Source organism: Melozone crissalis, unplaced genomic scaffold, assembly GCF_028551555.1.
Source record: "Melozone crissalis strain CALT ecotype California unplaced genomic scaffold, PUWL_Pcris_2 ptg000042l_1, whole genome shotgun sequence".
Classification (NCBI taxonomy): Eukaryota; Metazoa; Chordata; class Aves; order Passeriformes; family Passerellidae; genus Melozone; species Melozone crissalis.
Genome location: NW_026535820.1, coordinates 4,916,126 through 4,941,045, shown reverse-complemented (window position 1 = coordinate 4,941,045; position 24,920 = coordinate 4,916,126). Strand labels below are relative to the sequence as shown.

Sequence of the window (24,920 nt, the reverse complement as noted above, 5' to 3'; positions counted from 1 at the left end):
TGTATTGTGAAAAAAATAGCATGAACCCCTTCCAGTTAGGCCAAAATGATAAAATATTACCCATAGTATGTGAACTGCAACAATCAAATTTCCTCCTTTTCTTTTGAATTTCACAGGTTCTTCTTGCAAAACGAAAACTGGATGGGAAATACTACGCTGTCAAAGTGTTACAGAAAAAAATTGTTCTCAATAGGAAAGAGGTTAAGAGAAATAGTCTTTTTTCCACCCACCTCCCTTGTTTTTTCCCTTAATTACAAAATCATTCCTGTTTACTTATTGATCTCTAACTTCTTGCAGCAAAAACACATTATGGCTGAACGTAATGTGCTTTTGAAAAATGTGAAACATCCATTTTTGGTTGGACTACATTACTCATTCCAAACAACAGAAAAGCTTTACTTTGTCCTGGATTTTGTTAATGGAGGAGAGGTATGTGGTGGTTTTGTTTGCATTGTAGTCTGTCTATTCTGCTAATTCTAGGTGGGAGGAGTGAAGTGATTCTTTACAATGGGCTGTGATCCACATTCTCCCAGTTTTGAAAATTCTGTTGTTATCTGCTGTTGCTACAGACTTCTGTAGCTATTTGGACCCTGTTCCTGTTCTTATTGACAACTTCAATCCAAATTTATTCATGCTTGTCAGATACAAATACTGTATTTTACAGTTACATAAAATTACTTTAATTATAAATTAATCTTATGTTTACATTTTTCACCATGGAACACTGGCTTCCTCTTGCATGTGCATCAGCTGAGATGCTGATATTTCAAAAAGGGAAGAAAGGAAACTGACAGCGGAATTTATTATATTGTGTCAGAGTTGGAACAAGATGGGCATTTCTCTTGTCTAATGTACCTTACTTAGACTGTATTATGGTTTGCCCTGAATTGTGGTCAGAACTTAGTTTTGTATTGTTTCAGGCAAACTAAAATACAGTTCAAAGCATCTTTCAAATTTGAATGGAAAGCTGGGGTGGCTGGGTGGCTTTTTATTTTTCCTGAACTTTGTAGGCAGAAACCAGAAAACTTCATTTTTCTTAAAATCTTTACTAGTTAAGTTTGTATTATAGTTGAATCTGTATGTTTATGATTTCATATTTGTCTAGACTTCTGTATCTTCTCAAATTATTTGCAGCTAGACAATTCTCTGTAGTGGAGAGCTTGGAATATACATCTCACACAGTGATCTACATCTAGGTTATTTCAGAATACAGTTCTATAAATAATTATGCAAGTATTTGAATACACACATTTTCAGAAATGAAAGATGACTTATTTGACACCAGGTTATATATTCTCCTTGGAGGCAATCTTGCATGATTTAGTCTTACCAACTTCTATTCACAGCTTAGTGATTTACTCTAGCTCCTTTTGCCTAGTCCTGGTTTTAAGGGAATGTGTTTGAGTTATCTATCCATCTGAGCCACAAAAGAGAAGCCGGGAAGAGAGTAAAGTAATGACTATGTCATGCAAAAAAATCCCTATTCTATTTCATTGTGCTTAAAAAAAAAAAAAAAAAAAGTGGACAGCAAAATAAATTACTCTTCATTGTAAAATTACATGTTATTAACCTGACTTGTTTTGTCTGTGTTGTTCTTATTTCCTATTTGCATATTTACAGCTGTTCTTTCACTTACAAAGAGAACGTTCCTTTCCTGAGCACAGAGCCAGATTTTATGCTGCTGAAATAGCCAGTGCACTGGGCTACTTACACTCCATAAATATAGTCTACAGGTAAGTTTCTGAAAGGTACCCTTGTCCTGCTGAAATTCAAAATAGGACAAATTACCAAATTAAAATCATCTTACAGGAAACCTGAACATAACACTTTCATAAAAACTTCAAGCTTTCAGCTAAAGAGTAATAAAACCCCTTGCCTCTGAAGCACTTGTGACTGCTGTTTTGGTTTACTACCTTTTCTTTTTTAATAGGGATTTAAAACCAGAAAACATTCTCCTAGATTCCCTAGTAAGTATGCAAGATTATTTCTGTTTTCTGTGTTCTCTCACAAAATTGACACTTGTGTGTACTCACATGTTGAGCATGTTCTCTTTTTAACTTATCACTCTTTCTTAAACAGGGTCATGTTGTCTTGACAGACTTTGGACTTTGTAAAGAAGGGATTGCAACTTCTGATACCACTGCAACGTTCTGTGGGACCCCAGAAGTATGTTGACAGCTTTCATGGGTTTTTTTATCAGCAATTAATGACTGTTGATCACTATTAATATTCCTGTAGCTGGAAGGTCAGATACTGTGTTTTGTACTGCTGGGAGGTTTGCATTCTTTGAACAAGATGAAACCAGCCCAAAGACAAGCTCTCTATGCATCTATTAATTGTTCTTCTTATTAATATGCAGTGTCTGCTGCTTGCTACCCACATGGCCGTAACTCATCTCTTCCTTCCTCTGTTTTTCCACCCTTTTTGAAATACTGTTTTCTTCCATGTCTCCTAACTGCTGGGTAGACACAAAACCATTACCTTGTCTAACAGCTGCTGCAGATTTGTCAGTGTGAATCTACTTACAATATCCTGCCATTGATTCTTAGTAAGTTTATAGGGAATTAATCTGTGCCTCAATCAAATTATTGCATATGCAAAAAACTTTGAACTTCCTGACTGAGTTATTGGACTCTGTTTTTTTACTGGGAAAACTGCACTGGAAAACTCAGAATGTAGAAGGCTTGAACACGTATGAGGGATTCACCAGAGGATTGGTAACAGAAACTTTGGTAACTTGATAAACATATTTTAAATTACAGGAAAGACCTTTGAATACAGTGAAAGATGAGTGAGGTGTAGTATTTAGCTGAAACATTTGATTGTTATGAAGCAACTTTTCTTGAAAGTGTTTACTGTGAAGTGACTAAACTGTAGGTTTTATCCATGCTAGTCTAATTCTCTAAAGAACTTTTTTTTTATTCATTTCAGTATCTTGCACCAGAAGTCATTAAAAAGCAGCCCTATGACAACACAGTAGACTGGTGGTGCCTTGGTGCAGTTCTTTATGAAATGCTTTATGGGCTGGTATGTACCTGATATGTAAATGTTGTTTTCCTCCCCTCTCCCCTTTTATTTGAAGTAAGGTTTGAGTGTTGTTAAAGATGTTAACTTTTTCATAATATTGGAATACTCCATTTAAGGAGATTAACAGATTGTCTTGTACTTACATAGCACTTGTTTTTCTCTTTTGGATTTTACATTGCCCCCTGGTATCTGACAGTTCATGGAAAAGCAAAATCGGAGACATCAGCAAAATCAGTAGTCATCACTTTGAGGGACTTTGAGAGTAAACTGAATCAACAGTGATAATACACAAAAAAACCCAAACCAACTTATAAGTAAAATTTTGTCAAATATTGCAATAAATAAAATTAAAATACTTTTCTTTTACTTAGGTATCCCAGGTTTTCTCCTAGCTTTTGACAGCATTAGAATAAAAAAATATTACTACGCTTCTTCTAGTCATATGTAATTACTCCAGTAAGAATCTGGTCTTCTACTTCTCTTGAGTTCTGTCTCTTCCCATAGGACCTTAAATAGGGAGATGGATTTGTTTTGCCATTCTCAGATTCTTTTCAGGAAAGTTCAGTGGGAGCTTTGAAGCTGGATGGCATCTATGGCTACTTATTAGTGAGAACACTAATAGGAGTAGAGGAGGCGGGTGGTGGGAAGTTATCAAGTGTAAAGTTCTGGCAGTGGTGATGACTGAATTAGAAGTTAGCAGTGCATAAAAAGGAGATTTCTGCTTCACTGCTAGCAGTCTTGCCTGTCTAAGAGAATCATTTACTGATCATACCTAATACATGAGACAATGTTGCATGTGGCTTCAAGTTAATGTAGAACTTGTATTTTTTTTCAGCCTCCTTTTTACTGCCGTGATGTTGCTGAGATGTATGATAATATTCTTCATAAGCCCCTGGTGTTGCGCCCGGGAATCAGTCTTACAGCCTGGTCTATCCTGGAGGAACTTTTGGAGAAAGATCGGCAAAGCAGACTTGGAGCTAAGGAAGACTTTGTAAGTAATGTCCTAATTTATCAAGCCCTATTTCAGTTAAAGGGACTCACCAAATTAATGTGCACAGCACAGGATTGATAGTTGGAGATACAAACTGCATTGCTGCATCTGTCTCTATTTTCCTCTTTTTTATTTCTTCAGTAAAGACACCAGTGGGGTCTATCCCTGGAAGTTGCTGGGATAAGAGAGCAGTGATTGTTGTGGGGTATTTTGAGCTTGGTTGCTGCTGTACCTGCCAGCAAAGAAAAGACACTTGCTGGTGTAGCAGTCGCTAAGGTGCACAGAAGTAGGTTTCACTGTTCATAGTGAAACTGGGATATAATCAAAAGAAAAGGCTGTCCTGTGGTAATACTAACAATTTGGAAACCAGGTAAAGAGGAACACTAGTTCCATGCAAACAGCAGCTTTTTTTTTAGCCTTAAAATCACAGCAGACATTTCCCCACTGTAGCAACAAAACCTTTGTTCGCAAAAAGTTGATGTGAGAAAGTTACACATGTCTTCAGAACTGTGCGATATGAGGAATGATCTAGAGGATGTCCTCGGTCCATTAGGGGTGGGATCTTTGTAGTCTTTGGTTTGCAGTCCTTATGTTAGTCTGTGGACCTTGTAACTGAGCAAGATGCAAGGATTTACCATAGCTGTTTGCTGCTTCTTGAATGGTAAGTATATTGCAGAGCTGTTGAAGCAGCTGCTTCTCGGACAGTGATGTGCTTTACAAAAACGAACAAAACTTTAAGGCAGGAACAGATATCAACAGAAGACATTCTTGTTCTGGAGTAGACTTCAGGGTTGTTGATTTTAGGGCTTAAAAGCAGAAAGTATGATTTTGTAAGGAAAACTGTTTATAGAGGCAGTCTCACAGATTTTAATTGCTGTTTTTACCGACTACAACTTTTATTGCAAAGTAAATTGTGAATAAACAAACTGATAAGGACGTGCACATAAGAACTTCCCTATGTACATGTAGTATGAAGTAATGTTTACTACGATGCACAGGATGGAGTTATGAAATATCTAAAATCTTTGTTTGCTACAGCTTGAAATTCAGAAGCACCCGTTCTTTGAATCTCTCAGTTGGACTGATCTTCTTCAGAAGAAGATTCCGCCACCATTTAATCCTAATGTGGTAGGTGCCTGGAGAGTGGTGATGGTGGTAGTGTTTGCATCTCAGATCACACATCACAGAATATTCTGAGTTGACGGGGACCCACAAGGATCATCAAGTCCAGCTTTTAAATGAATGCCCCATATGGGGACTGAACCCATAAACTTGGTGCTCCTAGCACCATGCTCTAACCAACTGAGCTAATCTCCCTAAGAGACACTTTTTTCATATTTTTTTAGGTTTATTGGATAATTAAGGAAATAGGGTTTGGTCAAAACTCCAATCTCAATGAAAAAAACCCAGCTTTTTAATACCTATTTTCAGAGACAGAGTGATGTGCTTCCTTAAATTTATTTACTTAAATAGAATATAACAACAAAATAGATAGCTTTGAGAGTTAAATTTGGAATCTCAAGGACAAGCACAAGTTTAAAACACTGTATTGATAACTGACGGATCCTTCTGTTCTGTAGGTTGGACCAGACGATATTGGGAATTTTGATGCAGTGTTCACAGAAGAAATGGTCCCATACTCAGTTTGTGTTTCTTCTGACTACAACATTGTTAATGCCAGTGTCCTAGAGGCAGATGATGCATTTGTTGGATTTTCTTACGCACCACCTTCTGAAGATGGGTTTTCCTAGGGACTTAGAAGCGAAGAGTGGTTTGGAAGTCTTGTCTTAGACTGAAATGTTAGGGTATGGACACATTCCAAAATAGCGTAAATAGTGCCTCGTCTTGTATGTAGGTTTGAAACCTATGAACAAACTTTCTCTGCTGTATAGGAAGAATTTGGGCATTTTGGATGGCTTTCTTTGGGGTTTGAACTGTTTGTTCCTGCTGCAGAAAATATTTTTTAAAACCTTTAAAAAGCATTCTCTATGTATTTTTTAAGCAAAAACACTGACTGTTCTCCTCAATCCCTTCGAGTTTACATTCATACCTATCTAATTTGACTGGCACAAACAGCAGCAAATTTAGTAAATTTATAAATGCTTTTGTACTTATTTACAGTGACTTTGTGCTTGAATTGTAACTATGCAAATTTGTCTTTTGTATATCCTGGTTTAAAAAAAGGTAAATGTTTTCCCTGTTAGCAGTTTGGAATATGTGTTAATTTACCTGTCAGCACTTAAATGATACATGTTAAGGACCAAGATTCTTAAAGAACTTCCTCAGAATGAAAACTTGGTCACATAAAACTGGATTGTTGCTCTTGTACTTGCTGGAGTATCCATTGACTCAACTGGATTATCTGAGGTATGGGGGATTACTCAAAGCAAGGACAGAAAAAATTAACTGGACTGATTTGATAACATTACTTATTACGTCTTCTACTTTTCTTTCTTCCCTAAGCTAAGTATGTCTATATTTCAACTACATTAAAAATATTTTTGGTTAAAGCTCTGCTTCTCCAAAGATCTAATATGCAATAATCATGGTTACTTTAAAGTAAGTAAATTAGCTTTGACATTTTGGGGGTGGGTGGTAAGATGATCATGCCAAATATTAGGGATTTTTCTCACAGATTGGTAGTTTAAAACACTCTTATGTTCCAAATTAATTGTATTTCAGCGCTCATAGCTACTTGTCTTTGTGTTTCAGTTTGCACCATTTTAAAATCTTCACTTGATATTGGGGGAAAAATGTAAATTACACTGATAATTTAAAAAATGTGAAAAGGTGTTGTATTTCTCATAACATACACGTGTATGGACAAACATAATTCTGAACAATTTCTGTTTAAGGAAATTTTTTTAAACAATGCAAAAATTGACTGCAGTTACAGTGTATAAAAGGCATATAATGGTAGTAGTTTTATTATATATATTACTTGTAAATAACAACTTATTTTTGTCTGTTACTCCAAAAATGTTCAGCGTTTTTTGTTCACAAATAGATTCAGTTAAATGCCTTGATTTGAGAGAAGTCTGGTTAGATACTGATGCATCATAATGATACATAAATTGAATGAATATTACATAAATTTCAGTATCTAAGTCACCTTGGTTTTGGCAAAAAAAGCAGCTAAAATAAATATACAGTGTCCAGATCTGATAAGAATTGTGAACCTAGGGGGAGAGAGTATCAAATAATAAGTCTTTTGAAATAAATGTTTTGTCAATACATTAGAAAAGTGAAAAGTAAAACAGGATTCATTGCTTATCTCCTAGAGCACAGTCTCCTGCACAGTGGTTAAGTGATGCTTAGCAGCTGCTACATGAGGTTTTGGAAGGAGTGATTCGGTAAAAAGTAAGAATTGACATTGGCAGGGGTGGAAGGAAGGAACTGTATCATTTGTGGGAGCAGAATGGTGGCTTGGCACTTATTTTCCATAGTTCTCTTCTGCAAGGGTTGAAAAAAGCAGTTCAGGACAGCCAACAACTATGTGATTAGTTTCTTTGGCATTAATATAATTTGGAAATTAAGGCCCTGGGGATTTTGGTTGGGGGTGGGGGGATGCGGTTGTCAGTTGTTCTGGTTTTTGGGTTTTTTGAGTTTTTGTGTGTTGGTTGGTTGGTTGGTTGATTTTTTGTTTGGTTTTCGTGTTTCGGTTTTGGGGTTTTTTTTAACGTGGCTTGCTAATGGACTGGGAAACAAATTGGTGGTATGAAAGGAAGTATCCATTCTTGTACTGAATTTTTAGTCTGTATGCTCCTGAAATTATTGTGTAATTATGTGGCTACTGTAACTACCTTCTCTTTATGGCAAGGATGTGCAGTGGATGGGAAGGAGAGTAAATACTTCAAAAATTATTGTGGGAACTAGCACCCTTTTTAATTTTTGCCTTGAATTCTAAGATGTTCATACCTAGCTGCCTGACTGGATGAAGGGTTTTGTTATTGTTGTTTTTTGGGTTGTTTTGTTTTTGGTTTGTTTTTTTTTTTTTATGGTCATAATTCAGCAGTTCTTAAAAAATAGTGTGGCAGTTGAAGTTATTTTTGGAAGAGCAGCTTAAAAATTGCTTATTAAGCTTTTGGCTTCTGCAGAGTCTGCCCTTTTGGCAAAGTGTGAATGAAGTACTAAAGTTCTTTGAACTAAAGGTTAACAGACTGTTTAACATCAGGCAATAAAGCCTCATGGTATTTCTGTACCCAGTACTCTTGTTCCACATCTCTGTGCATCCCATGAGGATGGTTTCCAAGTAATTTGTGTGTTTGGAGTGTTGTAGCTGCCTCACCCGGGGCTGAGCTCTGACAAGTGATACCTGAAAGAGGTGGTAAAGCCTAGAGAGGAGAGTGAACCTACACAGGACCCACCTGTGCTACTCCTTTCCTGGTTTGGTAATAGAGGGAGGCGAAATTTGGGCTTTTGGGCTTTTGTTCTGCCTGTCTGTAGCAGAAGGGGATTGATTGTTTCTCCTCTTGCAGAGAGGGAGCCGAAGCCCTCCATGAGGAGCAAGCCTTTCTCCATGCTGCTGCTGTGGTCTCCGATCTCTCGTCCTGAGGGGGAGGAACGAGAGACCGTAGGCAGCACTGAAAAACACGATGGTTGTAAAAATGTGAACTCAAATACGACACAAAAGAGTTCAGAGGTGCTCTCCCGGAGAGCTAAGTTTGGGAGTGCCTGCCATGCTGAAGGCAACAGTAAAAATGCAATGTGTATTGATGAGAGAAAATGGTTCTGTAAATAGGTTGCCGCAGTGCTTTGCACGCTCACAGAGCCATGTCCCGTGCCCGGTGCCCTGTCCGTGGGTGAAGGCAGGAGCTGTGTGGGGCCGAGGCGTCAGTCCCGGCCGTGGCCGCGGGGCTGGGGCAGCTGTGGGTGTAGGATGGGCTGGGAATTGCCTTCCCTGAGGGCTCGCACTGAGCGCGGGCGCTGCCACTGCCCGGCCGAACCCTGCGGGCCGCGGCTCTCCCCGCGCCGCCGGCTGAGGGGCTGAGGGGGCGGCGCCGGGAGCGGAGTCTCGGCCCCGGGGGCTGAGGGCAGCCCGGGCCCCGCGGTGCCCGCTGCTGCAGACCCGGCAGCGCCGGGGGAGGACGGGGCGCAGGAAGCCTGGTGAACAGCTGGTGGGGAGGTCTGTGAGGCAGAGGTGCCGGTGGCGTGGAAGCTGAAGCCAGGCAGGAGTTGCTGATGGGCCGAGTCGCCCCTGGAGTGTGGTTAGCTGGCTGTGGGGACACTGGTGAACACCATCATCAATCACCCTGGTCAGGCCTTATTTTCTGAAGCTTAGGTGCTGGCTGTTCAGTGCACACTGAGCGGGGTCATAGCTCAGCCCTTCCTATCATATGTGGTGTCCTGCGTGTCCAGCCCGGGTAACACAGGATCCAGGGATTTACAGTGGATCTATGTGTGTACATTTCTTTAACCCCTTCTTGCTAAATATTTCAAGGGATGGAATAGTAGTCGTGCAGAAGTAATCCCAAAGATTACTCTTTATGGGGGGGAATCCTTATTATAAATTGTCTTTTAACTTGTGCCTTTTTTACTTCAGACATTAAACACGTTTCAGCCCACAGTGTACAGGTCTCAGGCCACAGGGTTTATGCTGCTGCCACACTGCATTTGTGCTGGAATGTGGTTACTCCCCTTGGATGTTGATCTGTTTGTTCTCCCAAAGTCATTTCTGTGCATTCCTACAGGGAATCTCTCACATGTTGTGAGCTTTGATCCCTCATCAGCTCAGTAATTCCATGTCCTATCCTTAACCAGGTGGGTAAGTCTTATTTTTGAAGATTCGAGTGTTGTTTCATATTGGTCGTCTACAGAGAGAACTATGGACATTTTGCAGAAGAAAATATGAAAGACATTGAAACAAATGCATATATACCAGATACCATATTTTGGCCTTAGTAATTCTCCTTCTAAATTCTGCAAGGTAGTGCTTCGTGGTACAAGACTCTGCTCTTAAAAAAAAATAAAATAGAAAGAGATGTGGGTAATACACAATGAAATCCGCACTAAAGAGCAAGATCAGTCTCCAAACCAAAACTGTAGTTGTTAGAGCTTTGCCAACAGGAATCAGAATTGAACATCTGTGTACATGTATGGTAGTAAGTGCAAGATCATCACCTTAAGTAGGTGCTACAGGAGATCACAGCAGGGTAGGAAAGTCAGATTTTAAGAAAAGGGATGTTGCCCAGTTTCACACTTTTAACAGCTATGACAGACTTCTCAAATAAAATAAAATTTTAAGTCTTACTCTTGATAGACTGATTATAAAATCTACAGGGGAGGTTAAATTAAACAGAGACTTTAATTTCATGGATTAGGGAATTAGGAGAGTGAAATAATTCACCAAGGAAATGAAAACACTAGAGCATTCTTCAGAAATTTACTCTAGAAATAGAGTATGTGTCAGTCATTGGAAAGAGCTTTGAACTGAATTTTTAAAATCCTTCAAGAATTGCCTAGCTACAAAAAGAGACTATTTTAATTTTGTGTGGCTTTGTTAGTATGTACCTTTATTATTACTGTTATAGCATGGCCAGTGCTACCATCATTTCTTCATAGTTTATTCCCACAGGTGGATAAAGTGTGCAGAGATCTTGGAAGATGGATCCTGAAATACAGAAAATGAGGGAAGTTGTCCTTGTCTACCTTGACAGGAGTGGTGGCCTTCAGAAATTTGTGCATGATTGCAAAAAATATAATGGTATTACTCAATACATAGTCTGTTGAATTGAAACATAATGTTATGTTAACAAATCCATTACTTTAAAATACTTTTTGCTCTTGCAGACTCAAAACAAAGTTATGCTGTTTATCGTTTCATTATTTCAATCAATCCTTCTGACATTGCTGAATTGGATGCAACTCTTGGAAACTATATTCTTCATAATCCCCTACAAGCTGCACAGATTTTTCAGTCAGTAAGTGCATAACAGATGAATAGGCAAAAGTGCATCATCTAAATTTCAACAAGATTTTCCTTTCTTAAATGAAGTTTTTTTTCCATCACAGGTATGCTTTGTAGCTATTAAGACACTATCATTAATTGAACAATTGCAGACAGAAGCCCAGGTGAGTCTCCATTGGTTTTTTCCATTTAGCTCTTGAATTTTCTAAGTATAGTAAAATATTAGCAAATACTGTTGTATTAAGTTTTCATTTTCCCTTTGGTTGCAGTATTATTTAAATTATTAATAATTAAAAATAGCTGGAAGTCTCACCCTACCACATTGCAATTGTGATGTTAATTAATATGAAACCTAGTTACTCTTCATGTGTTTCTGAATTTTTTTAACAGTTATGTATCATATTGTGTGTTTGTCCATAAAAAGTAAAGCAGTTTTAAATAAAAATATGTTTTTACATTAATGTTATTGTGTCTTTTGCTAGATCAGTATATTGCTGAAACCAACACATTTGCCACCTTTCCCGAGTTATGTTCTGAGTCTTTCTGCATATCCCTTTAATTACACATCTCAAAGATTTTATATGTCTGAAGGGATAGTGATTGCAATGGGAACTGTAACAAAATACACACAAGGAGCAAGATTTCTTTGTACTGAGGAAACCTGTCCATTCTCTGAAGGTAGTAAAAATTATGAAAATTAATCTGTACTATTTCAAAAGCTTTTAAATAAATTTGGTAATAAGACATTAAAACCTAGCCTAACAAAGGTATTTTCCTATATAGTTTTATTGCATATGCATACATTTTTGTAATGAACACAGCAGGACTTTTGTTAATTGAAAGGAGTGGACTTGTTCTGCATTATTAAATGTTTTGGAAGAACATGGAAATGTTTTGGAAACTATGCCAGCAATCCCTTTTCCTAATGCTGAAGATAGTTTATAGGAGAAAACCCAAGTCACTTGTACAACTTGAATATATTTAATATCTTAAATAACTTAATACTTAAATATCTTAAATAACAATAAAATATCTCAAAAGTAAATTAGCTAAACTACTAACATACCTTTTTCTTGGAAACTGTCTGTGAAAAAACACCACAGGACAATACGTTTAAGTGGCCGGCAAAAGCTCCTAGCACAGAACAAGTGGTGCTTGGATGAGTAGTTGACTTCTGTGGAACTACTGCTTTGAGGAGTATTACTGAACTGCTTGTACCACTGCAGAGAGAGGCCCTAAGTACTTTTAAGGCTGTTTATTGCTTCTTTTGTAAGAGAGTCCATACAGTTATAAAAGAGATGCAAAATCCCAGAGGTTGGAGTCAGCAGATTAAGTCACCCAGACATCTTTACGAGGACACGTCCCTCTAATAGTGACTATCCATATCCCGTGTCATTCCCACGGCAGGCAGAAGCCGCAGTGGCTCACTCCCCAAGAAAGCCCGGCCAAGCCGTTCATCTTGGGAATGTGCAGTGGGAAACTGCCATCTCGTGGCCAAACACAATAAATCACATGGGTTATTTTAGTGCCATGTGTAAGGAAGGCTCATCTGAAGAAACACAAAATAAATTTAGAATTTCACTGTCCAGTATTTTAATTGCTTCTGTTCTCCCTGGGAAATTTAAAACTAGAACTATGCCCTCCTTTTAAATGGTTGGTAAATTTTTTTTTTTTTAGGGTTTAGGTGCATCAGAGTGCATTGCCCTGGAGCTACAGAGTCTGCTACAGTGAGGACTGATTTTGTGTGTAGCTTGTGTTCCTCACCACTGCAGGAAGACATGAAATTTAGAGTACTTGGTGGTAGGATCTATGTTATCTTACTTTTTGATCTGGTAGTTTCCTACTTCTGTTATATAATAAGTAAACAAAATATTTAAGTGGGAAAAGCCCACTTAAAATACACCAGTCCTTTAAAAAGAGATATTTTCAAGAGAATTAACCTTTTTCTTTGCCTTTTTTTGAAAGATAAACAAATAGTTGAAATGATTGATGCTAAAATTCTGAATGCTTTGAAAGGATATTCCATTGATAAATCACATTTTAGGATTCAGGCATTTACATTGTTCTTGAGAGGTAAGCTGAACTTTGGAGTTCTGTCAAAAATGTTTTAGAATTGATCTATAAGAATCCCTTGCAATTGTAGCTCTTTTTTTTTTTTGTTTGCTAAAATGGTGAAATTTATTATTTGTATTGCAGTTCTTTCTGTACCTCTCCCCCTTAATTTGATAAAAAGAAGCTAGGTGACAAAGCAGTGTGCACAGGTGACTGCAGAGTGTACATAGCAAAATTCTTGTGTCACTTTTACACCTCCATTTAATAAAATCCCCTGGCCAGCTCGGCAGTGTCTTATTACAACTGTTGCTTGTTTTTTCCTCCTTTCTACTTCCTTTGGTCATGCTGTTCTGTACTAACTTCATGTATATTTAACATCCTTACTCAGTCTAGCTGTTTTCCACATTCCATCAGGATTTTTGGTTTCTACTACCACTACCTCCACCACAAACATTAAATGATTTCTAATGTTAATATCCAACTAAAATCACAATTCAGCAACATACTTCTATTCTTAAAAATACCCCAAACAAACACAGAGACAAGCAACAAAAAAATCCTCATCCATTCTAAAAGTCTAGGGAATTCTATGGTTCATTTATTGAAAACTAAATAGAAAGAACTAGTACTAAAGTATAATAAAAATTTATAGAACAAACTATGGTCAAGATAGTGAGAGTTGCGTGCAGTAAATTTCTGCTGGCTCTAGTGCTCAGTGTGGTTACAGTGTTTCTCAGGCTGAGATTGAGATCTGGTTGGATCTAATTCTCATTTTCAAAAAATAAGTGGGATTTGGTTTCCTAAGGTGCACAAGAATATAAAGGTTCACAAAGCTATTTGTGGGTCTTTTTGAAATCTATGTAGTTTGTATCTCCTTTTTATTGTGTTGGGGTTTTTCTCTGACTTTTTATAGGACAGTGACTGATAATGGTGATGCCACAAACTTTAGAGTAGGAAATATACTTGCAAAAAATTATTCATTTTCCTTTCAATGCAGGACTAAATACATTGTCCATTTTCTTTTTCATGAAATCTATTTTCCCTAACCTGGTGTGGCTTCCTTATCTTTTGCATTAAATAAATAAAATTGTATGTTTCATTTTATTCTAGTCCATTATCAATCAGGCCTCCGGCTGTTTTGTGCCAATGTTAAATCATAAAATCAAACGTTCAGAATGTGTAGAAGTTTTCTGACCATATCTTTAAAACTGTTTTTATGCCCTAACATATCTGTAGCTTTGCCCCCCTGCACTTAGTTTTTTTATTATTTGCAGATGAACTAGCCAATAAAATGACAATAGGAAACCACTACAGGATTATAGGAATTCCAGCTTGTGTACAAAATGGCCTACAAATGACTGCATGTATAGAAGTCAATAGTGTGCAGCTCTATAAACCAAATGGTAAGAAAGTTCCACTAAAAATTGACTTAAACCCTGGAAAACCTCCTAGAAAAAAAATCTTGATAATTGGTACATTTTTTTATTATCTGGAGGTCCAGAGTACAAAACTACTCAGGGACTTTCCTCTTATAGCCTCAAATGTGTACTTGCTGTTATTTGAGAGTATCTGCTTTTGCCTGCTTTCCATGCATTGAGAAACTCCCTAATTATGTAGTAGTTCTTCAACTTTTCTTTCCATCTTCTATCCATTGGAAAGTACTTTGTAATCATATAAAATGAACCTGATATTTCAGTTTGTTTTTCCTTTCTTATTGCATGAGTTCTAACAGATCATGTGTGCCACCTTTTTAGAAGTAAAATTAACAGTGTCAGATGCTTACATTCTGAATTTGTGCTTAATATAAAGATATATTTGTTCTTGGTGAGTTTTTGTATCAAGACTCCAGTGGTGATTTGTTCTAACTTACCTGCATAGGTCTCTTTAATGTGTTTGTTCACCTGTACTTTGTTTCCACTAGGTCCTTCTTTTGTCAGTGAGAATTTTAAGTATCTGCTCTCACTGACTTCAAGTTCATGCTGGAGGTTTACTGCTGTCCTGGCCAACATCTTTGCTTCTCAAGTTGTTCCACCAGGCACTTACAATACTCTTAAACTTGCAATATTGCTGAGTCTAGTACAGACATGTGAAAAAGAAAATTCAGATTATCTGGATCTCTTGATTATGACAAGTGACCCACTAGTAATTGACAGGTAAAGAGATTCTTTTTTTTCTACAGAAATTAGAATTTAAAATCTAGTCTTTTTAAAGATAATAGGATTGGTCTGACATGAAAAGCTACAGACTTTATTTTAAAAGAATATACAAGGCTCCAACTTAGTTAAATACTCAATTTTTATCCCTTGGACATTTTTCTTTCACATGATAACTCTAGATCAGAACTTCATTAATTATAAAACTTTTGAAAACTCTCGTAAGATTGCGGTAAAAATTTAACACTAGCACTGGTTTGCAGAGTTCAGATAAAAGCTCATTCCTCTAAAACCAAAACTGAAGGCTGTCCCAGAAGCTGGTAACAAAAACAAAGGGCTCAACTTTTCAAACCTTGTGTCAGTGTAAGCTCTCTCATCACGGATTCCCAGCTATCAGCCTTTTGAATACATAACCAGCATATAAATAGATACTTACATTTTTATCTCTTTTTCATAAAAAACATTCAAATAAGGTATCAGAATTCACATGCATCTTTACACATAATCATAAATCTGCTGCTTGTTGCCTTTAAATATTTTTCACTACGCATTTTATGTATTTATCTATTCATGCAATAATAAACTGTTGACATAATCTTACATGCACTGCAGAAAAGTACAATATGCTCAGATTTACATTAATTTAAGCAAAATCACTTTCTCCTGTCATAACTCAAGATCTCTGAAAGGGGCATGAATTTTATTTTCATTTGGAAGTTATTCAACCAATTCACTAATATTTTTTCTTGTGAAAAAAATCCCAAAACTTTGACCTTTTAAAAATTTAGTTGTAGGAATTAGTTCAAATTTTTAAAAACATGAACTGCAAGATTTATTTTTTCCCAGGTTAAGATTTCTTAAGACAAACGGCAGTTCTGAGTTTTAAGAATCAAAACATCTGGTTAATATTAAATATTAAAATATTAAAACAGTTGCACACTGTAAATAATGATCAATATTGTAATTTGTACTAGCTTGCATTAGCACAGTGTTCACTATCAGCAGCCTGTCAAAGTAGGCATTTCCTACATATTTCCATTGCTGCAATAACCTAGTTACTAATTCTTACTAATTTTACTTAGTAATTTTCTCCCAGGTCATAACAGTGGGGCAAACCATGCTCTGACATCTTAAAATCATTAAGAAGCATTGATTGTGGAACCAGACAGACAATTTGCAACCTCTCTGTGCCAAAGAACATAGTACAGGGGATGAAAAAGATTTTTTATACCCTCTTTCTCCAAAAGAATTGAAAGGGAGTGTGTAACTCAGGAAGGCAGAGCTTTTAAGTTCCAGCCTTTTCATTTTTCCCAGATGGCCAGAATTACTAATCCTCTAAAATTTTAAATCACTGGAAAAGTTTCTGTAGAATAAAAAGAGGAGTTAACAATGTGGGGTGAAATGATGAGACATCTTTGATTTCCTAGGATTTACTTCAGCAACCCATGATTTGCCTCATGTTTAATCCATAAGAAAGTGTCTTGATGACAGCTGTTAGAAAGCAGGCTTGAACCTTTTGTATTTAAACAGTTAGTTTTGATGCTGGTTTATGTTAAGGATTTGTTGTTGTTGTTGTTTCTAAGTGAGTCTTAATACTTATCAAGTGTTTTTTAGAGGCTAATAATTTAACAATTTATGACTGACAGAATTATTTAATCCTCCAGGCTTCTGAATTACAGCTTATGTCTTCTGCCCCGTGGCATACGACACCCACCTTCCGGTGACATTTTCCCTTCTGTGTCCAAAGATAAACACGGAACTGGAAGTGCCAGCATTCAAGCCTGCAGTGCTGTGCTGGCCAAGGGTGGCATCTGTTACATAGGAGACTTGAGTTCATATAAAAAGGATAAACTTGAACTTCTACAGTCTGGTAATCTCCCACTCCTAATGAGGGGACAGAACTAAACAATGTGCAGATTTAAGGCTAGGTTTGCTCCCCAGCTTATGGCCCTCAAATGCTGCAAAAATCTGTACTCTGTTTTTAATGGGTCTGTGTAGGACACAAGGACAAAAAAGCCAAGGTCCTGTAAACTTAAATCTGCTACATTACAGACATTCATTAATCATAACAATCCAGCAAAATCATAATCATGACTGAATTCAGATGTGTGTGGGACTAGAATTTATAGCTAAGCTCAATCCATCACGTAACTGATGAATTTTGTCTTATCCTAGTGCTAGAGAGCAGAACAACAACAGTGTTTATTCCTGGGAAGAAGTATGGAGAAGAGGCTGACCAACAAGTCACTGTTTCAGTTCAGACCAACTTCTGGTCCTTTGTAGATGTGGACTCTTCCTCAAAGAAACATATACAAAAGGAGAACTTTCTAATAGGACAGATGGTAAAGCACATGCCTTGTTCTGAGAGGAACTGTGCTATAGCTGTCACTGGTGTTTATTTCCACCAATAAAATAATGAAAACAATAAAACTTGTTAGGAGTTCCCAGAAAGTCACAACTTAAGTAACTTTAAATCAAGTATCTTCTAAGATGAGATAGCTTTCCCAAAAAAGTAGGTGTCATTCAAACATTTTACCAAGTAGTACAGGTAATTCATTAGATAATCTTGCAGTATAAGTGGATATAGGATATTTCAGATATAAAACACTATGATGCTTATACAAGTCAAACCCCCAAAATAAAGATATAGATGTTTTCTTTCTGTGGATCTTTTCCCTAGGATGTGAGTTTGATTCCAGTTAACCTTGTAGATGGGTTTGGGCTCTTGATCTACAATGAGTTTCCTTCCTGTCGCCTGTCTTCTCCTGTTGTCCATCATATCTTGAAAAAAGCCATTCATCCTGAAGCCATGCTGTACAAAGTTTCACAGCAGTTCAGGACCCAGGACTATGAGGAGGTAACAAATTATATACAAAAACTTAGAAATGCATTATATTTGTGAATATTATACTGAGTTTGGCATCAGAAAGCTCTCTCTGCTGTCTGGTTACTTTTAATACTAACTTTCTGCCCTTTCCCCCACTATATTTCCACTAGCATTCTTAGGATCATTGACAAAAGCAGCTTCAGATCTTGACAAGGCTCAGTGTAATAAATACAGTTTGAGCTTGTTTTTGGAAAACATTCTACATTAACTTTCATATAAGAACAGATCTCCAGTATCTATTTTTGACCAAAAAGTTTACAACCACCAGTAGAAGATAACATTGAAATCTAATTAAATTGTCAATAGCTGTAGCATAACTAACAGATGATTCCTCCTTGAAGTGTTCACAAGGCTAGGCTGAATGGGGCTCTGAGCCACATGGTCTGGTGTAAAGTGTCCCATTGGAGTAAAGTTGGAACAGGATAACCTTTAAGATCCTGTCGAACCCAAACTATTTTATAATTTTGTTTACTATCCAAGATGTGTCCTTATTATTATCCTTCATCTTTTTCTTATTCAGTATAGCCAAATGGTGACAACTGTCTCTACTAGTAAAGATATTTGTAGAATATATTGTCCAGCCTGTATTACTATGCCACTGGTATATTAAAAGGTGTGAAAAAAGGTCAATTCCTTATTTTCCTGTTAAATATTTAAAGTTCATGCCCTCTCTCTAGTTTATTTTGTTTGCTAGGAATCTTCATGTTGAACTGAGTTCAGAAGCAGAAAGTCTCATTCAGGGCTATTATCTTGCAAGTCGTAGGGTGAGAAGAGATTCCATTCATGGATCAACATTATCAGCCTCTGCTCTAAAAATTCTGTATGTCCTACTTCCCATTTTCAAAGAGAAACTGTGCTAATCTGCTCAGGAGCTTGTTTAATAAAAAGCTACGTAAGATTCATGTTTTGAAAAGTTCAAGCATAAACAATCTTACTATTTATGAATGCAATTTATTTTATATATTGACACTGTTAAAAGAAACCCAAGTTCAAACAACTTTGCCAGGCAAAAAAAAAAAAAAACCAACCCAGGTATTTACAAAACATGCATTATTAAAGCTATCTAGAAAAAAATGGGATTTAAATATGTACAGCTTTATTATGGGAGGAAAAAAAAGTATTAATGGATAACTTGGATAATGCCAAGTTCCACTTTTTAGCACAAAAAATTCATACATAATATGTGTTTTGTTCATGGTAAGTGTAACTGCACAGCTAAAATACAAAAAAGACCACCCCAGTGTTAACTTAATTTACACAAATGCTTGATACAAGGCAATACACATTGTGTTCATGCTTGCAGTTATTTTTTATTTCTGACATGCTTCTATTGATCTCTTAGGATTGCGCTGGCTAAGGCTCATGCCAAGCTCAGTTTAAGGCAGAGAGTACTTGAGGAAGATGCAGTGATTGCGGTCTTGTTGCTCGAGTCATCGCTGACCCTGAAACACGGTAAATAATGCACAACCCTTCCTTAGCCTTGGGTGCATCACTGTCACATCTGCCAGTCTGAGCAAATTCTACATCCAGTGATTGCAATAGCAGGTAATTTCAAATCAAAACCCAGAACTTCCACTGCTCAAGACTGGTACTGGAGAAGTCTGTCAGTCTGTCTCAGTGCTGTATGGAATGAGGCCACAGGCCAGCACCAAGTCTGTCCTTCATACCGGTTTATTTAAGGCATTGCTCTTCTAACACTGGCTCAGGTTAAACCAAGGACAGATTTCCCTCCCTGGGGAAACAAAAAACATTGGACTTTTTTTTATTTGTTAAGCATCAGCCATTATTTGTTCACACACAGATTTGGAAGCAAGGTAAGAATTATGATCTAGGATTGCATTGCTACATAATTTGCATCACAGCTGTTTTTTCCCCCAAAGTACTGGCAAATATCAAGTCTTACAGCTTAATTTCTTCTTTGCCTAGGCACATCTCCACTGTGTGTGGCACCAAATCCTGTATTTCCATTTGACCTCAGTGATGAAAACTCCCTGCAACAGAGAGATATTTACCTCATGCAGTGCCACCATCAACTGCTGAAGTTTATTTCTGCCTATAGCCCAGGAATTCACATTAACACTAATGAAGAGTAAAAACTCCCCTTTAAGTAAAGCCTGAGGCTTTGGTTTTTTGAGAGGCTGCAGTTAGAAATCCAAAATTACTAAAAACTTAGAAGATAGTTCAGTGATGTTTTACCAAGGAATAAAGCATAGCTGACAGGACTTGAATTACAAATTTTTTGAGTTATTTGAAGGCAGGAGGGATGTCTTCATCCTGGAAAGCCATGGCTTCAGAATACAGCCCCAACCAGGGCTCTGTATTCTCTTCCAAGCTACCACTCTCCATTCACAGCTAAGCAAGGAATAATTTAGGATTCAGGATTTTTAATAAGATTACAACTATAAATTAAATCACCAGTTCAGAATTGAATGTTTCATTTCAGCAGTTTTTCTTGTTGCTTCCTTTCAAATGTATCACTCACCAAAAGGGTTAAGGAGTTTTTAAAACATGAAAAATCTTCTTTTCATAGTTTAAGTCATGTTGTATGCTAAGTCAAGTTTACTTACTCATGTTGTATAGATTTTGAAATGTATAAAAGTATGATCATACTGCTTCATGTTCTGTGTCTTTTTTTACACTACAGCAACACAAGATTAGGCAAGGATGCCAGATGCTCCTGCAGCCAAAACCCAAACAAAACACAAAAGTCTACAAAACAAACCACAAAAGAAACCCACCAAACCACCCCAACCTGATCCCAGGTTTCCACATTATTTTATATAGACTGCAGGGGATAGTACAGTGCTACAGTTAGGTAAAAGAATATTAGACAACCTGGTAAGCAGGTAGCTCAATGAGTTCAGCTCTGTATACCTCACTGTAAAAACAAATTAAGAATGTGTGGTAGGAGATGAGTTTTTGGAGCACCCTATGGTTCCCCAGCCATGGGCTTTCCTGTGTTTCATCTTCATAGTAAGGATATAGCACTAGGCATAATCCTCAGCAAGCCTTGCATCCAAGAAATACACCTTAAATAAAAAGCTGCAGTAAAGTTGTCCAGACTTCTGTCAAATCTGGACAAGCTGAATAATTAAGGCTTGTGTTACTCATGCCCAGGATGTCATCCAGCAGGATCAGAGTGCTACTGCTCCCATAGCCTCAACTAAAAAATAAGCCACCGAAAACAGAAATCCAAGATTTTATTCATACCCACTACTAACACTGTAAACACTCATTTAGACAATACAAGTTTTCCCACATTTTAATTTTTGCCTTATTCACTTTTGATCCATTTATTTGATACACTCAAAAATTCATACTAAATTCTGAGATTGTCCAGAAGGCCACTTCTCTTTCTAGAGTGACACTCTACCCTGAATTTCATTCCAGGATTATTTATTTTCAGTGAACAGTTACTCCCTGCTGTACTGTGGAACCAAGCAGGATTTCTGACGAGCAGGAAGGGCAATGGAAGCATTTCCAAGTGCATTAGAACTCCACATTCCAGGCTGCTGTTTTCAAGCTAAGAACAATAACAATAATGAGTTAGTTTCCTGTACCCTTAATTAATCTTACACAAAGGTATTACCCTCACTGGCATTTCAGATCTCAAGATACACATCAAAAAACATTCAGAGGGGTAAACGGCAAAAGTCTCATCATTATGCCAGAAAAATTACTCAAGGGTAGACTGAAATAGAACTCCTTTATAAATCACTGTTTTTGAGAAGCAATATTAAGGGGTTTTCTGCAGGAAGAGCACAACATTTAATCCTTGCTTCTCCCCAGTTTCTCCCATGAACTCTTGCAAATTGGAAGAATTGTAGCAGTGCCACAAGGAAAGGGTGGTAGCCAACATGGCCAGTACAGGCTTTCCCTGGATGGCAGTACAGCCTGCAGGAGCCTGAGCACTGTGACAGTAAAAAAGCAACTGACCTCCTTAAACACCCACACTTCCACAAGTGGATGGGCTCTCCTGCTGGCACAAGGCTGGAAGACAGTGGAGGTGGTCATCTGATGGCACAGAACCTTGGAAAAAAGAAATAAAATCAGAAATGACAGGAGCAAATCAAAGTGGAAAACCCTACTGATTAGCTGGCACATCAGATATACAACAGGGCTCATCACAACATTCAGTTGGGTAAACGGCAAAGGGTATCATCACCATGCCAGCAGTTTCCTGCCTGTGTAAGGCTGCTTTTCCAGGTACTAAATACAAGGGAGTTGGTGCAGTTTGTCTCAAGAGTTGTACTTCCATAAGCTGAAGCAGAGACTTCATTTTAACTGCTAAGCACAAAACAGACTGAGTACAACCAAGAGAAAAACAGCTGTTTGGGCACAAAAATGCAAGCCCCTTTTCTTACATTCAAGCCCCAGATGCTGATTATCTTTCTACAGGTGAATCTTACTACCACAGCCACCTTTCTCTTTGCAATATATTCCAAGATTGACACAGCTGAAGTGCCAGCATGGATTACTTTAAGTACAGTAAGACTTACTTCTGTAGCCCCAGAATTCACGTGGCATCTTTCTGCTTGCAAGGCATGGCAGAGTCCAGACTGAGGATTCCCAAAGCCAGCAACAAATTCATCTTGACCTTCACTTTTTGCCTAAAACAATGAAAAGAAGATATTTGATTCAGACAGCTCCATTGCTGAGCCAGCAGCAGAAAACATTAACACTTCTTTGGGAACAGTAAGCCAGTGCAAGAAACAGGAACCCCATGCTCTCCTTGTAATTACCTGGGACAGAGCATCAGCTGAGATCAAGGTTAAGCAGAGGCATGACCATTTTCATACAACAAGCTCCAATGACTAATTGCAGGACAAGTGCAGTGCTCCTAATGACCAGCCAGGCTGGGGAGAGGAGCACCCTGGCAGGGTACAGCCTTTAACCCCAGCTCATGTGGGACACTGGGGAACTCACTGATGTTGTACCACCAGTTGAACTGAGCTCAGCACCCACACCACAGTCCGTAATGCAGGAGAGCATTATCCCAGAGGCTGCTGAGACTCCTGCGGCCCTGTCCCTGCCAGACCCCACCAGTTTGGATCCGTGCCTATAACCCAAACAAGAGCATAGTCTGGGTCACCTCACAGCCCTTGCCCAATTCCCTAAAGGAAAAAAAAGGTAATTTATCTTTTGAATTATGACAGGCATTTGCTGATGAAAACGATCTGTCAGCAAAACCAAGTGTCTCTGAATGTCCAAGCTGTCATTCCTTTCAAGACTTGATGAGCCAAGAGACAGCTCCAAGTAGCCACCACGTGGCACTCAGTAATTAGGTCCATCTCGTCTCCCACGGCACCGGCTCTCCTGGGCATCCTGTGGCTGGAGTGTCAGCCTGAACTGCGCCACCCCAGCGCCCAGGGGAACACAGGCACAGTCACAGCAGCGTGACAATCCCTCCTCGTTCAAGTGACAGCTTTGGCTGTTTAGAAAAGCACCTGAAACCATCCCTGCAGTTCCGGCGATTACAGCCATTGCTTTGACCTGCCATGTCAAAAAATCCCGACTTCCCACATTAACCACCCGGGAGCACTTCTAATTCCTCCGAGAAGGGCAGAAATCACTCGACTGCTCACACGAGCACATGTCTGGAGTGCTGAACAGAACTTGCTCCAAGGAGCACGGCGGGGGTCGGGCGGCTGAGGAACCACACGGATCGCTGCGGATCCACACGGCGGGATCGCGGAACCACAGGATGTTAAAGGTGTGGAACGGCCCTTAGCGATCATCCAGCCCCAACCCTTTCCCGCCACGGGCAGGGACACCGCCCACTAGACCAGATTGTTAAAGGCCTTATCCAGCCCGGCTGCTTTACACGCCGCCATGGCTTGGGGCGCTCACAGCCTTCCTGTTCCAGAGGCCTCGCCACCCTCACCGTAAGGAATTTCCTCCCCTACCCAACCCAAATTTCCCCTCTTTCAATTTGTACTCATCAGACTCGGCGGCCGCTCCCACGCCCGAGGCCGGGGCTGGGCGGGAGGGCTCCCAAGCCACGGATCAGCACGGGCACGTCCCACGCTCGGGCATTCTCCCTTCCCAGCCACCGCCCGGGGCTCCTCCGCCAAAGGGAGCCCCGCAGACACGGCCGGGCCCCGCCACATCCATCCACGCACCCCGAACAGAGGCGGGCAGGCGCAGCCGCTCCAGTTCCGTGCCCGTTGGAAAGGGAAAGGCCGATTCCCGCCGGGATCCCGCTAAATACGCGGCGCGCCGGGGCGGGGCGGGAGCGGCGCCTTCCGGCTGCGCGCGCAGAGGGACACGGGGAGAGTGCCCGGGGGGGGGCGGGATTGGGATGGGAAGGGAAACGATCCGTGTCCGCAGGCGGTGCTGGAGTTCCGGCTGCGAGCTGCCCGGAGGGGCGATCCCTGCCTCTGCTGTGGCCGCGGGAAATTCACCTGTCCCATCCCTCCGAGGGAACGGCTGTGATGACAGTGACCGAAGTTTGCCGAGATCTTTTAGCTTCCTCCATGGAGAAAGGCAGCTTTTGATAGCAGCGTGTAAACATTTTATAGCTGTGTTCCTAGGCACGTGCATATTCCTAGTGTTAAATGCCAAACTCTTCAGTTTCAGTACACGAGGTTATTAACTGTTCTTAGGAAATGTAGCACTGGAACCAAGCATCAGGTTTGAAGCAAGCAGGTTCAGAGAATCTGTTGTTACCCTGGTGTGTAAATTTCTAGAAGATAAAAGCTCCTGCCCTGGTCGAAGGGAGCGTGTTGCCTAAGCTGGTGTCTTCTGGAAGGAAAGGCATACTTCTGAGGCAGAATAATCTGTCTCAAAAAAAAATCCCCACTCATAAATATGGGGAACTCTTCTTAACTGAAAAACTGCTGTTGCAATTTTGCATATTCTTACAGGCCTATAATAATTCCACAAAATACTGAAAACGTCTTA

General features: G+C 39.1%; 2 protein-coding genes and 1 long non-coding RNA gene across 4 annotated transcripts in view; 2 read left to right on the top strand and 1 right to left on the bottom strand.

Moving 5' to 3' along the window:
• The window catches only part of SGK3 (serum/glucocorticoid regulated kinase family member 3), a 54,895-nt gene extending 48,367 nt beyond the window's left edge, over window positions 1-6,528 (top strand). For both annotated transcript variants that reach the window (XM_054285259.1, XM_054285260.1), the window contains exons 9-17: window positions 117-200; window positions 298-429; window positions 1,621-1,733; window positions 1,931-1,967; window positions 2,080-2,166; window positions 2,932-3,027; window positions 3,863-4,018; window positions 5,057-5,146; window positions 5,599-6,528. In XM_054285259.1, the coding sequence (XP_054141234.1) occupies window positions 117-200; window positions 298-429; window positions 1,621-1,733; window positions 1,931-1,967; window positions 2,080-2,166; window positions 2,932-3,027; window positions 3,863-4,018; window positions 5,057-5,146; window positions 5,599-5,769 (966 nt within the window). In that variant the 3' untranslated portion in view covers window positions 5,770-6,528. The remainder of the gene's footprint in view (window positions 1-116; window positions 201-297; window positions 430-1,620; window positions 1,734-1,930; window positions 1,968-2,079; window positions 2,167-2,931; window positions 3,028-3,862; window positions 4,019-5,056; window positions 5,147-5,598) is intronic.
• A 4,093-nt stretch (window positions 6,529-10,621) lies between these two features.
• Window positions 10,622-24,920, top strand: part of MCMDC2 (minichromosome maintenance domain containing 2) — a 161,766-nt gene continuing 147,467 nt past the window's right edge. The window contains exons 1-14 of the mRNA XM_054284641.1: window positions 10,622-10,721; window positions 10,808-10,938; window positions 11,030-11,089; window positions 11,408-11,603; window positions 12,603-12,725; window positions 12,891-12,998; window positions 14,252-14,380; window positions 14,899-15,130; window positions 16,795-17,000; window positions 17,306-17,472; window positions 17,811-17,987; window positions 18,695-18,837; window positions 19,360-19,469; window positions 19,944-20,560. Of these exons, the coding sequence (XP_054140616.1) occupies window positions 10,622-10,721; window positions 10,808-10,938; window positions 11,030-11,089; window positions 11,408-11,603; window positions 12,603-12,725; window positions 12,891-12,998; window positions 14,252-14,380; window positions 14,899-15,130; window positions 16,795-17,000; window positions 17,306-17,472; window positions 17,811-17,987; window positions 18,695-18,837; window positions 19,360-19,469; window positions 19,944-20,110 (2,049 nt within the window). The 3' untranslated portion in view covers window positions 20,111-20,560. The remainder of the gene's footprint in view (window positions 10,722-10,807; window positions 10,939-11,029; window positions 11,090-11,407; window positions 11,604-12,602; window positions 12,726-12,890; window positions 12,999-14,251; window positions 14,381-14,898; window positions 15,131-16,794; window positions 17,001-17,305; window positions 17,473-17,810; window positions 17,988-18,694; window positions 18,838-19,359; window positions 19,470-19,943; window positions 20,561-24,920) is intronic.
• LOC128942284 (uncharacterized) lies at window positions 20,582-24,239 on the bottom strand. The gene is made up of 5 exons (XR_008483608.1): window positions 24,140-24,239; window positions 22,517-22,627; window positions 21,954-22,046; window positions 21,277-21,540; window positions 20,582-21,230 (listed from the first exon to the last, which is right to left on the bottom strand). It is a non-coding gene; the product is annotated as an uncharacterized LOC128942284 (long non-coding RNA).